This window comes from Dermacentor andersoni, chromosome 2, assembly GCF_023375885.2.
Source record: "Dermacentor andersoni chromosome 2, qqDerAnde1_hic_scaffold, whole genome shotgun sequence".
NCBI lineage: Eukaryota > Metazoa > Arthropoda > Arachnida > Ixodida > Ixodidae > Dermacentor > Dermacentor andersoni.
This window is the reverse complement of record NC_092815.1, coordinates 172834598-172846673: the sequence shown is the minus strand read 5'-3', so window position 1 is coordinate 172846673 and position 12076 is coordinate 172834598. Positions and strand designations below refer to the sequence as shown.

At 42.5% G+C, this 12076-nt stretch overlaps 1 protein-coding gene across 1 annotated transcript in view; it reads left to right on the top strand.

The window, feature by feature from the left end:
- LOC126540436 (diuretic hormone receptor-like) overlaps positions 1 to 12076 on the top strand; it is a 194299-nt gene that overhangs the window by 152894 nt on the left and 29329 nt on the right. Inside the window, exons 7-9 of the mRNA XM_050187252.2 lie at positions 1080 to 1200; positions 3647 to 3797; positions 4574 to 4664. Of these exons, the coding sequence (XP_050043209.1) occupies positions 1080 to 1200; positions 3647 to 3797; positions 4574 to 4664 (363 nt within the window). The remainder of the gene's footprint in view (positions 1 to 1079; positions 1201 to 3646; positions 3798 to 4573; positions 4665 to 12076) is intronic.

The window sequence follows — 12076 nt, the reverse complement described above, 5'->3', positions numbered from 1 at the left end:
TTTGCATCGTCTCACCGACTGATAACATTACAGCCATTCGCTGAATGTTTTTTCAACGTAATGACTAAGCAGGACCTGCGGTAATAAACAGAAAGATGTTATAACTGAGAAGGAAAGAGTGCCTTTTCAAGGTTCATAAGTGAATGGCTTTCGCAATACAACGACTTCCTCAATCGCGTGGTTTGACATACCGTTTACAGAGACAATGTGTACACGAATACTCAGAACCATACGGAACAAAGCAACGTTGCCCCCTCCCCTCCCCATATTTCTCGCAAGTGGCCACAGCAACGCAGCTCACGTCTCAGTAGGAGGGACATAAATGTGAGGCGAAAGGATCACCAATATATCCGGTCATACGAGGCGCATTGAAAATAAAATCCAGCTTGATCCCCAGCCTCAAGGCAACGTCTACGCTAAGCGGCTACAATGCCATGCAGCTCTTCCCATCCCCTGTCAAACCGAGTCATACGATTGGCCGAACGCTTGCAGAACCAGTGCTGACGATGGGCCTTCACTTCAACGCCCAGTAACGCTTGAACTCTCGAGTTAGTGCGGGAGTTCTTTTTTTTTTTTGTTTTTTGTTCGAGATAGTGGTGAGATTTCGAAAATCAATTCATGAACTAGCAGACTAGCCTGGTAACCAACAGTGTTGTTTTGCTTTGTACTGCGAGGAACGTGATGCTGTTGCTGAGTGGTGATGTTGCGCCCTATCACCCCCGGGAAGTTGGGGTTTTGAGCCGAAGGCAAGAAATAACACATTTCTTTTTAAATTTTATTTCAATGCCTACGCTTCTAGCGTGAAGTTTCATGATGTAACATAGTCGCAGTACGAACTCCAAACTCTTTTACGCATTCAAACAAATTGGTTCGAAAGGTTTGCTTGGTAATCCTCATTTTAAAATTTTGCATTTTTCAGAAACGATGCAGCGGGGCTGTTTTAAATCTTGACAGGAACGCACCAATTTTATGAGTCATACGTTGTTGAAGATAACTTATTTCTTATTTACGAGAACGGTTATTTATGCGCTAGTGGTGATGTTTCTCAAGTAACAAAACGTAAATGTTGTTTCTTTCAGGGACCTCAGCTGCCTCAGAAACACGATACACGTGAATCTTATGGTTACGTATTTTCTCATTTCTATAATTTGGATCATCACCGCTACGCTTCAGTCGGTGCCTTTGCCAAATTTCCAAAGCGTAAGTAAGCGCGAAATTATTGCAAACATTTCGTTCGCTGAGGAGGTGTAAATGTGATGCATGCCTTCCATTTATTTCCAAGTAGTATTTGTGTTTGTGGCGTATTTGGCTTGGCAGCGTAGCTTGGCCGCTCTGAAGATAAAGTTCTCCTCAAAACGGTATAGCTCACGCGCCGTACGCCTCCATACACCTAATCACACGCAAATACCTGCAGGTTTGTTAAAGCAACAAACGAAAGGTCGACCATAAGCATTAATATATGCTGCTTTAAGTTCATGCCACAGCCCTGTAAGCATGGCAGGCGAAAGCGTCATACCTTGCACTACATTTTTGGAGCGCAGATCTTTGGCGCCCGTTTCTGGCTTGAGCGCCGCCGTCCCTCACCGTAGCCTCGCGAACGCGCTCGTGCAATTGCTCACGCGTTCGTCGTCGGCGTCTTCTTCCACAGCGGGCTCCGACGCCGCTCAGCATTCTCCTAATGCCACTGCCTCAGCAAAGGCGCCGACGGCAATGCCCCACTGCCAGTCGGCGCGGTGATTTGATTTTCATATTCTTAGCCTCAATGTATCGCGAAATGAAAACACGTATACAGATGGTCAAATTTCGCATTAGGAAGTATTGCAATCGTCAGACGTTTTTTAGTATTATTTTTAGGTGTCACTTGGGACTTCCTAAAAACGTAATACATGGCTCAATTCGTCAACTGTTCTAAACATCTTTATGTAACCGCATTCAAATGCACGCTATTTAAAGCGCGGATTCGAGGCGTATGATGCGTTCAACATGAGTCTTCCTTGTGAATGTGTAACGAATTATTGACTCGCGCGTCAATTAGCCAAGTCGCAAGTCGCATCATCATCGTCCTGCCAAAAACCTCGTTCGCTCAGCCCTATTGGCCACTCTTTCTTGTTGCACACTAATCGTCTACACAATAGTCAAGAAACGAACATTTTTCTCGTATGCTGCCGCTTGTCTCAAGTCCCTCTCACCGTGTATATCCTTATTACGGTAAACTTGTCAAGTACGCTCAGCATTCGGGGACGTTGTTACGGTGTGACTTGTGACCAATACGAAGGGCAGAACATATCACGTGCCTCAGGTGATCGCCACCTTCGTTTAATTTATGTAATAGCGTGTCGTACAAAAAATCGCCGCAGGGAACGCTTGCGCAGTGATCGCTCAGAAAACTTAAGAGTGTAGGTAGTGCATTGACTTGTACACATTTCGTGCTTTTGTCCTTAGAAGTTCTTGGGGCATTCTTTGTGACATTTTATTTTTAGAAATTTTCAAGCAATCACAGTTTTCTAAAGGGAACAGAGTAGCTAGTATCTGTGGTTTATTACACTGTGGTTTATTACATTTATAACGCAATACGTGTTTGAGAATGATAAACTGAGAAATGTGCAAGGTAATTAGAAAGTATAAGGACGAAGTTATGACAAGTCGATGTACTACACACATCCTTCGTCTAGTGTTCTGCAGTAATTATTGTAGGAAGCTCTATGCTTGTCGCATCGAGGAAACCTGTTCATTACATACAATAGAAGGCCTCCTCCACTTGACGTGAATTGGATCTGTACATGACGCAAGAAAGATTCATTATACACTCGTGAATGCAGGCTCCATACATTCACTATGGAGTCAGTGGATGTCTGATTCCCATGAAAACGAGTGAAACGTAAAGTAGTTAAACGAGAACACGCAGCCACAGAGACCCCACGTTAAGTTTCTGTATCAAGCGCAGCTTTTATTCGCAAGAGCTGTTTGCCATTGACCTGCTGCCTTCGCTAAGTTATTATGGCTGTCGTAGTTGTGCAGATCTTGTTTGTATACAAATACAGGCCCTCACTTTAATAAGGCACATACCTCTGTAGGTGTGCAGTGGTATGACATCTTTGTTTTGCTCTTTAGAGGAATCTTGCGACAAGAATGAGTCGCTGTGAACCCAGAAATTTGCCATCAGCGGGGCGAAAAATGCGAAGTATGAATGACTAAAGCAATGTAATTATCTCTGTAATTACCAATGTATCATATATGCTACGTTTAGTTTGATGCTTCGAAATGCTGACAGAAGTGCGGGAAACTTGTTGAATAGCCTATTGTTTCGTTTTAGATATGCGAGAGGGAAGTTTCAGCTGCCGACAGGTTAACAAAGCGAACGTTATGTTGATTAGTTTCGTAATTAGTTTATGACAAAAATTTATTTCGTAGTATTTTTCTGCATATGTACTCTACATGGTCAGATATATATGTTCACAACTTCTTGCAATTTGCAATGTGGAAATGCGTTTGGCCATAGCAGTGATAAATATGTGAGAAAGATAAAGTTATAATAGCCGAGTGTGATAATAAGCCTTCTTAGAGCTAGCACTTAACTAGAGTGCTGTATTTCGCAATAAAATATATATAAAATGGAATATATATATTTTTTCCCAATCGAACGCAGGCAGCTTGTGGTCTCTACATTGTGCTCACGTATTTGATGGGGACCAACTTCTTTTGGATGTTCGTTGAGGGGCTCTACCTCTACATCCTAGTCGTGAAGACGTTCTCCGTAGAAGTTGTGCGGATACACGTCTACGCGTTCATCGGCTGGGGTGAGTGCTCCTGCACATGATGTCAGTTTTACTTGAGCTTGCACTGTTTTCGTTGCTCAGTTCAAATTAACGTAAAGAAACATTTCTAGTAGCCATATGTTGTCGACGGCTACTGTTTTCACATAATATTAGCAATAGTAAGCGTAAAAACGTCACATGTTTGCAGCATGTGCAGCGGGATTCGCATAACAGGGCTAATGAAGTCCGAATACAGTCGTAGATACGCTTGAACATACACAGACATAAATTGCACCACCCGCTGCAATGAGTTCCGTATATTAGCGCGTTTAGTGTGTTTCCAGCACGTACACTTTCTGCACCCTATGTTACGTTTAACCGATTTAGGCACGCTGTTAAGAACCAAGAAATGAGATGTCTTACTGATGCTTTGAAGTCCTTTTTCCCCGATACAATTTATCAATAGAGCAAGCTCTCGCGCAGCATTTAACGTTGCCAGTCCTACGCAGCGTTTAGTTTCTAAGTAAAAAATATTGGTTCAGTGCTTTGCTAGTCTTTCTTTTCTTTCTTGTAGTCATGCGATTCTGCACACGTATTACTTTTGTTCTGTATTTTTGTATAGCAAATATGTCCCCCATGCAATAGTGCCTTCATGGTGGTGTAGATTTGTCAAATAAATAAATGGCAAGAAAATATCGCTCAGTGCAAAAAAATGCGCCTCGGTGCTTTTAGATTTTAGTGTGTTGTTCTGCCCTTCGAGAGCTAATAAGAAACAAAATTACTTCACGATGTGGCCGTTGTTTACCCTTGCTTTTCAGGTTTGCCTGCCATCATTACTACTATCTGGGCGACGACAAAATCCTACCTCAGTTCAAGGCAGCACAGCGACCTCAGCATCTCCGATAGCGTGTATGCCAATTCTTTTTTGCTAACATTATGCATGCTGCACTGCCAACTGTTTTGATGTTTGTATCTTTTTTTTATTACTGCTCGTATTTGACGGCTTCAAATTATTGTCCCAGGTGCACTAGTAAAAATATCAGCGAGACAGAAACGTAGAAGAGAATGCCTAGTTTCTTATGTTATATCACCTGTTTTGTTTATTGTTATCTTTAGCTTGAGCCGTGTTTTAATGTTCACCTGTAACAAGCCAGCGTTGTTTCATCTTTTCGGATATACTTTAGCAAGACGCAGAAATATCCATGCGCAAGGAATGACCACACACTGGTGACTAGCTCACAAAGATTCATTCATTAACTTTTTAATTGTTCACTTTGGGGCACTTATTGGAAATACAAAGCTGAAGCCTGGCTTTAGTGAAGCCATGTTTGATAAATTAAATTCGTTAGTGTGCCAGTTGGTTCACAGTAATAAATTAATACTCCTAAACACACTTTTTTGACAGGACAAAGAAGACACCGACATAAGTAATAAGCGCTAGACTCGCAACTAATGTGTATAATTGAGAACATTTCGCCTACTTATATAACCACGAGAATAAGATCGAACAAGCGCACTGGCCATCAAGGCACAGTTTCGCAATATCACAGAGCGCACATGATTACAGCATCCTTTCTAAAAACTGCTTTTCTTTGCTACGCGGCATGACAGACGTATCGCTAATACAGGCGCTCGCTTTCTTTCTAATATGATATGCTTCCATGGTTTCCCTGGCCAAAGCATTCCCACTCCTTCCTAGAATCCGAATACGAAAAGTCTTGGCTTACAGGGACAGGACTTACAATGCATACACAAATGAAATGAAGCTTCGTTATCTACAGATCACTCGTGTTCCCGTACCCGATCATTGACGCATCGGCCGGTTTGTCCGATATAAACTTATCCGCAAGTAAGGGGAACTCGTACACAACGCTAACGGTGCGTGTGACGTGGGGCCTGACATGCTTCTTTCCACAGGTCGGTTTCCTTGGAGGTCGCGAGATGCGTGCGCACAACCCAGTAAGTTTGCGTGGCACCGAAAAAGAAAAGAAACAATAGGTGCATTGTACCTATTAGCCACATTCTTCAACTTGTGCGACATCCTGTGAACGTAGGACAAAACTTCAGGCCTTTTAGCTCGTAGAACCGGCTGAGGTTTTTTGCTGCCTTTCGGTTTTAGAAGGAGGGCCTCGGGCACAGTTGTCGATTGAGCAAGAGAAACCAGCTGCCTGGAGGCGCTCAATCTGGCAATTAAAGCTATCCTGAGACAAGTGAACACAAGACTGTCAGCAACGACCTTAGACATCGAGTCGCGATCTCTCGTTCTAAAACCTTGCTATGAGCTGAATCAAACGCTAACAGCTCTTTACGGGCTCACGGATAATATTTCCAGCAAAGGTGTAACGCACTAAAAAAAGTTAATATCTAAAAACTGCAAGATGTCATTGTTAGGAAGTTCATGAGGAAAAGCTAAGCATTTTCCATGTAGTCTAAAGAGGCTCAAAATGTCAACAGCACTAGAGTTCCTCGGAAGGGTGTTTGTGTTTAAAATCACGAGAAAGTCATCTACATATATAAATACTCGTAGCGAAATGTCAACAGCATTGGAGTTCGTCTGAAGGGTGTTAGAGTTTATATCACGAGAAAGTCATCTACATATCTAAATACTCGTCCCACGCTTGTCCCATGTGTCGATGTCTTATGTTTCCGGTCATAGAACTGCGCTTACCAGTATTCGTGTTTCATTAGCCTAAATTATAAGTTTAGCACCACCTTCCATGCGTCCAGCCCTAAAGTGTGCCACAAAAAACACTAGCGCTCTAGTTAACTTCTTCCCAAAGGCTGGCGTCACGCAGTTCTGGACGATATTGTTTGGGACGATGGTCTATTTTTTACTAGATTTCGAAGACGGCTGCTTCTAAGGAGGCGTTAGGCTTTGAGAGAGAGAGAGAAAGAAGAAACACAAAATGCAAACTAGTGAAGTGAATCAGACGTGCGTCTGGTTCGCTGCCGGACACAGTGAGGTTAGTATAGTTGTTTTTGAAAGTCTAAATCAAGAATTGACGATGCTGTGCAAGAAATCTAACGATGCTATGAGGCGATGTGAATCGAGTGAAGTTAAATTCAGGGAAAGAAGTGAGGAAGAGGGTGAAAAGTAACGATCATAACGGTAACATATAAATCTTACAACTTTTTTCTTACAGCTTTCTTCTGAATTGCTTCTAGCCTGTTAATCCCACACCGCTCGTAAGGGTCCCAAACGACGCGCGCTTAGTCAACAACAGGAGGGATTAGCCATTTATATAACAGTAGCTTAGTAATTTTTTGGAGAGTTGCATCTTGTGCGACGTTGGTAGCCTAATTTTTTTTAGTGTTTTGTTACAGATGTAATCGATGTGACTAGACAATGACATGTTATGCGTAAAAATGGCACCGAAGTACTTATACTCAGATACCCTAGACACAGCGCGGGTATTGAAGGAGTAATGGAAAAGTGGAGGTGAAGCTTTTTCACAGAAGGACATCAGGATGGTTTTATCAAAGTTAATGTTCATTTTCCAGGTGTTGCACCAAGTGCAAAACCAAGAAAATTACTCTTGGTTCACCAGAATGATCATCAGAAGCGTTAATAACTTCATATAAAACACAATGATCGGCATAAAGACGAATGCTAGAAGAGATGTTAACAGGCAAATCATTGACGTAAATTAAAAAAAAAAAAGCACTGGCCCAAGAACGGAGCCTTGAGGCACTTCAAATGTCACATCAATAGCAGTAGATTCGGTCGAGCTATCAGAGACGAACTGGGAACGAAGTGGAAGAAAGCTTGAAATCCAGTTAACTAGTTGAGCATTATTTACCACAGCGTTAAGTTTAGCAAGGAGTTTAGAATGTAACACTGCATCAAATGCTTTAAAGTCTAGAAAGATAGCGTCAACCTGGTTGCCAGCATCAAGGTTAAGGACAAGGTCATGCGTAAACTCAACTGCGTTGCCGTACTAAAACCGCACCTAAACCCACGCTGTATTTTAGGTAGCAGATTATGAGATTATATGAAAAGCAATGAGTGTTTATGAAGGACATGTTCTAAGATTTGGCATGACTATGATGTTATTGAAATCGGTCTGTAATTCGATAAAGACTGCTTAACACCAACATTATCACATCGGCATTGCAGTCTCTTACTGATATCTGTGGACTGCAGAATCTACAGCAATTTCTGCTAAACAGGCGTGATTTCACTCTTGCTCGGTTTCAATTTCCGCAAGCGGAATGTTTCCTAAAATCAAGAAATAAAATGTTAACACTGAATATTATTTACTTAGCCACTTGGACGTTGCAATTCGTTGTGCAAGTAATGTCCGGCTCTTCAGGTAAAATTCCTTGACAGACCGAATTACGCTCTATGCCCTAGGGGACTCCGAAAAAGAACCTTCTATGTGAAAACAGGAAAAAGACGGTGGTACAGTTTCACAAAAAGTTAGCGACGGTATGAAAGCATACTTAATCCCGGCTTGAGGGTGCAAGTGAAGGCATCTAATTGTGTAACTACAACTACACACGATTTTATTGCAGTGGTAAACATGCTATGAGAAATTTGTACAACGTTACATGACGGTTGGTTCAATAGCACTCAACGTTCTCTATATTACGCGAAATTTATTATGCGTTGTTTATTCTTTCCCTACATATTGCCACCACATTTCTTCCTATGGTATTTGCTTCTCCACTGTTTTACTTTTACTTGTGTTTTCTGGACAGCGTTATTTTTGCTTGCACTACATCAATGAAACCCACGCAATATGATAAATAAGAAGTTAAAGAGAAACCATTGAAGCTGACTGTCTAAGTAAGCATATAGCTTTATGACCGCCCTGAATGCTTCATGCGACTCTGTGGATGGCCAGAATGCGTCATGCGAACCGGCAAGAACATACAGGTTTCATTCTTGTCCTTAATGTTATTTTCATAATTAAAGGCACAATGCAGTGATGTGTCATGATCTTGGACAAGTACAAAGGCAAATATTTTTAGAGAATCACATCTATCAATTTCTTATCTACAAATGATTGTATAATTTTGCTTTAGACGCAGCCGCAACGCAGAAACTCACTAGACTGTTTTTCCCAGTTGTTTTTTTCGTTACTTCGGATACCACGTAGCACCTGCCTATATAACTGATGCGAGGCGAGCACTGACAACGTTGCAGACCAGGCGCAAGAAGGAGTGCGATCGTTCTCACACGGCGACGTGCCATCTAGAGCGCGCGCACCGATGAAACAGGCCCCCCTCAATCGAGCGACGACGCCTCCTCGCAGCCCCTGGGGAAGCTGCGCGTCCACACACAAACGGCAATTCCAGAACGCACGCCCATTGGCCCCGATGATGAAAAACGCGTCTTACTTTAAAAACAAAACAAAAAAGGAAGACAAAGAAAAGCCGTTCGTATTAAAAGCTCTGCAGTTTCCTGAATGCGCGCCGTGGTAGCAGTTCACTCAATCATGTAGTCTCTACGTGGTTATCATTTATGAAATAGAATTTAAAAAAAATCTTCAGTGGCAGATAGCATAAGTGTGGCCCTTCAGATGCACTATTCGTAGAGGCGGACATTACTGGCACGAGAAATCGAAACACATATTTACCTAATTAATAAAAAAAAAATACTACTCAACTTCTTTTTTACTCATTTTACTGCATATATGGCAATTTACAAATTCTAGCCCGAGAGCTTCCAGGGCGCATTCAGCTGGAATGAATTTCTAGGATGGCAGCAGATTCGAGATATGCGCCATGAAACTTGCCGTAAAAAGTCAGTGTTGTTCCACATACTTTTTCAGGAAATGATATTCTATGCACAGAAGCACAAGGCTAACTGCAACGCCAATGTATATTGTCGCCAACTTGGGCAAAGATTGTTCATTTCAAGTGGAATTCATTCCTTGCAATCTCACGAGCCACAATTTGTAGATTGCAATATGTGCCTTGAAATAATAACTGAAGAAGTTGATTATGGAGTCTTCATTCATTAGTTAACTATACCTTTCGATTTCTCGTGCAAGTATTTTCCGCCTATATGAATGATTCATCTCAAAGACAAATTATGCTGACTATCACAAGCGATTTTTTTTTAATTCAGTGAAACTTAAAAATTGTGACCTCGTATGAAAGAACAACACTTGTTTCCTAGTGTGCTGCCGTTTACAACGGGACGTGGCTCAAGCAATTCTCGATTATTCATTGCTATGAATAAACGCCGTTAGATTTGATTTCAGAAGCGCAAGTAATGCCGATCGCTGGCATAAATTGCGCAACGAACATGTCTACTGCTGCGGCATTGCATTTTAAGCGACAATGCCCGATAATTAGTGATCTTGTGTTTCTTTTTCACTGTTCAGTACAAGTGTGGCACCTAACTTGACAGAAATAAACATTCCTGCTACAAATATATGTTTGCGCTCGACTATTCTATATTTGTTCGATATTGCACACTTACAAGTCGTATTCTTCTCCGAAAATGTTATATTCGCTTACCGCTAATATTTCTGGCTTTAGAATCTGGAAAAACAGAACAAATTAAAAGCAACAATTGCGTCATTAGTAAGCAGATAAATACGCCTAAGCTCACTGTTTTAAAATGTTTCGCCACTTTCGTGTGGCATTCCTTTTGGTCAATTAATGGCACTGCGAAATAGGCACATAGCGTACAAATCGATGAATTACAAAAAAGTGTGAATTGCTCCTCATAATTTCCAACAATATGAGTGTATTGGTGTATATTAATATATGAGTATATATTAAGCTTCGTTATGGTTAGATAGGACACGCTGTACCTGACTGGTCTATTTTCTTTCTCCGTACCATTAACGGCATTTTGTCTGCTAACAGCGCGGCTTAAAATTATTTTGGCGCATTTTAAACTCAAATAGTCGCAATATTCTTCACAGTGACGCTGTTAGCTTTTCATTGGTCGGGATCTTGCGTGTCCAAATGTAAATGTGCGCCAATCCCGGAGGCAGTGCGAAGAAGCGGGAAGCGCACAGTGTGCTGCTTCTCCAAGAGGCATCACATGTCATCAGGTGACATCCTTACTTGACGAAGGCGTCATCACGTGTCGTCACGTTTGAGGTGATGACGTCATCGGATTATGTCATCCGGTGATATCGTCGCGTCACGACGCCGTTATTCTCGTATATTGGAATTACTATGCGAAGCTATCATGTCTGCAGCTTGTGTGTAGCCCGTACTTTGAGAATTTTCACACGCACTTTAAGAATCAATTAGTCCAATAACGCACTTGCGCTTGGCAGAGGACCGCGGCGAAGGAGGATGTGTGCTGCACGTCCGCACATGTAGGTGCGCGCGCGCCGTACGCTTGCATACAATATATCTGTCCCTGATGAATGGGCGCTCTGTCCGTTGCATCTGTCGCACAGCGTGTGCTGCGACCGTAACTTGCGTCATGGCAAGCGCGGTCCAAAAACAGTCCCATCACCTAGCGGCCGCGTCCACTCAGACAGCTCAAACGGCAGCTGTAAAAGGGGTTTGTCTTTGAGTTTCCGCGTGATACAATTATGCTTTCTCGTAGATTCAAATTCAAATTCGAAGCCAGCATGTCTGCAGCTTGTGTGTAAGTCGTACTTTACGAATTTCTGACGCAATTTACTGTGAGCGAAAGAGAGAGAGAGAAAATAATAAACGAAAGGCAGGGAGGTTAACCAGGACTGAGCCCGTTTGTGCGGTTCTCCGCGAGCCCGGAACCCGGAGTGAGTCCGGCACTTGAGTTTGGCGGAGGGCCCAGAAGAATGAGTATGTATGGTGCACTTCCGCCCACGCACCTGCGCGCGTGACGAACGTCGCTTGTGGTGGTGGCGCTTTTTTAATGTTGTCTAGCGTCGGTCGTGCTTGTCTAACGTCGTGAACAGCTTTACTGTACACCTACTTTTGCAGGGTGGACTGTAGGCGGATTTTTTCCCTGTCCACTGCAGCGTTGCCAGATTGGAAAGTCGGCACGACACCAGAAACTCGCTAAAATTTCCCCAGATTTCACCAGAAAATAAAATTGCCTTAAAATGCACAAAACTGACCAAGAATTAACATTCGTCAAGCACTCATCTTATTATTTATATAAAATCACGATGAGAAGCCTTTAATCATCCCTTGGAGCATCGTAGATGCCTGAACGAAACCTGCGTAGCATATCGTCTGTGATAGTGAACTTCACGCAACACCCCTCTCTGGAGGTCAACGTTGTGCGAATTCGTACAATGGAATCCAAAGTTTTCAGCGACATTTTGTTCCTGTACTTCGTCTTAACACACGTGACCTGACTGAAGACACGCTCCGCCACTGCATTCGACACTGGGCAAGAAAGACATGCCAGT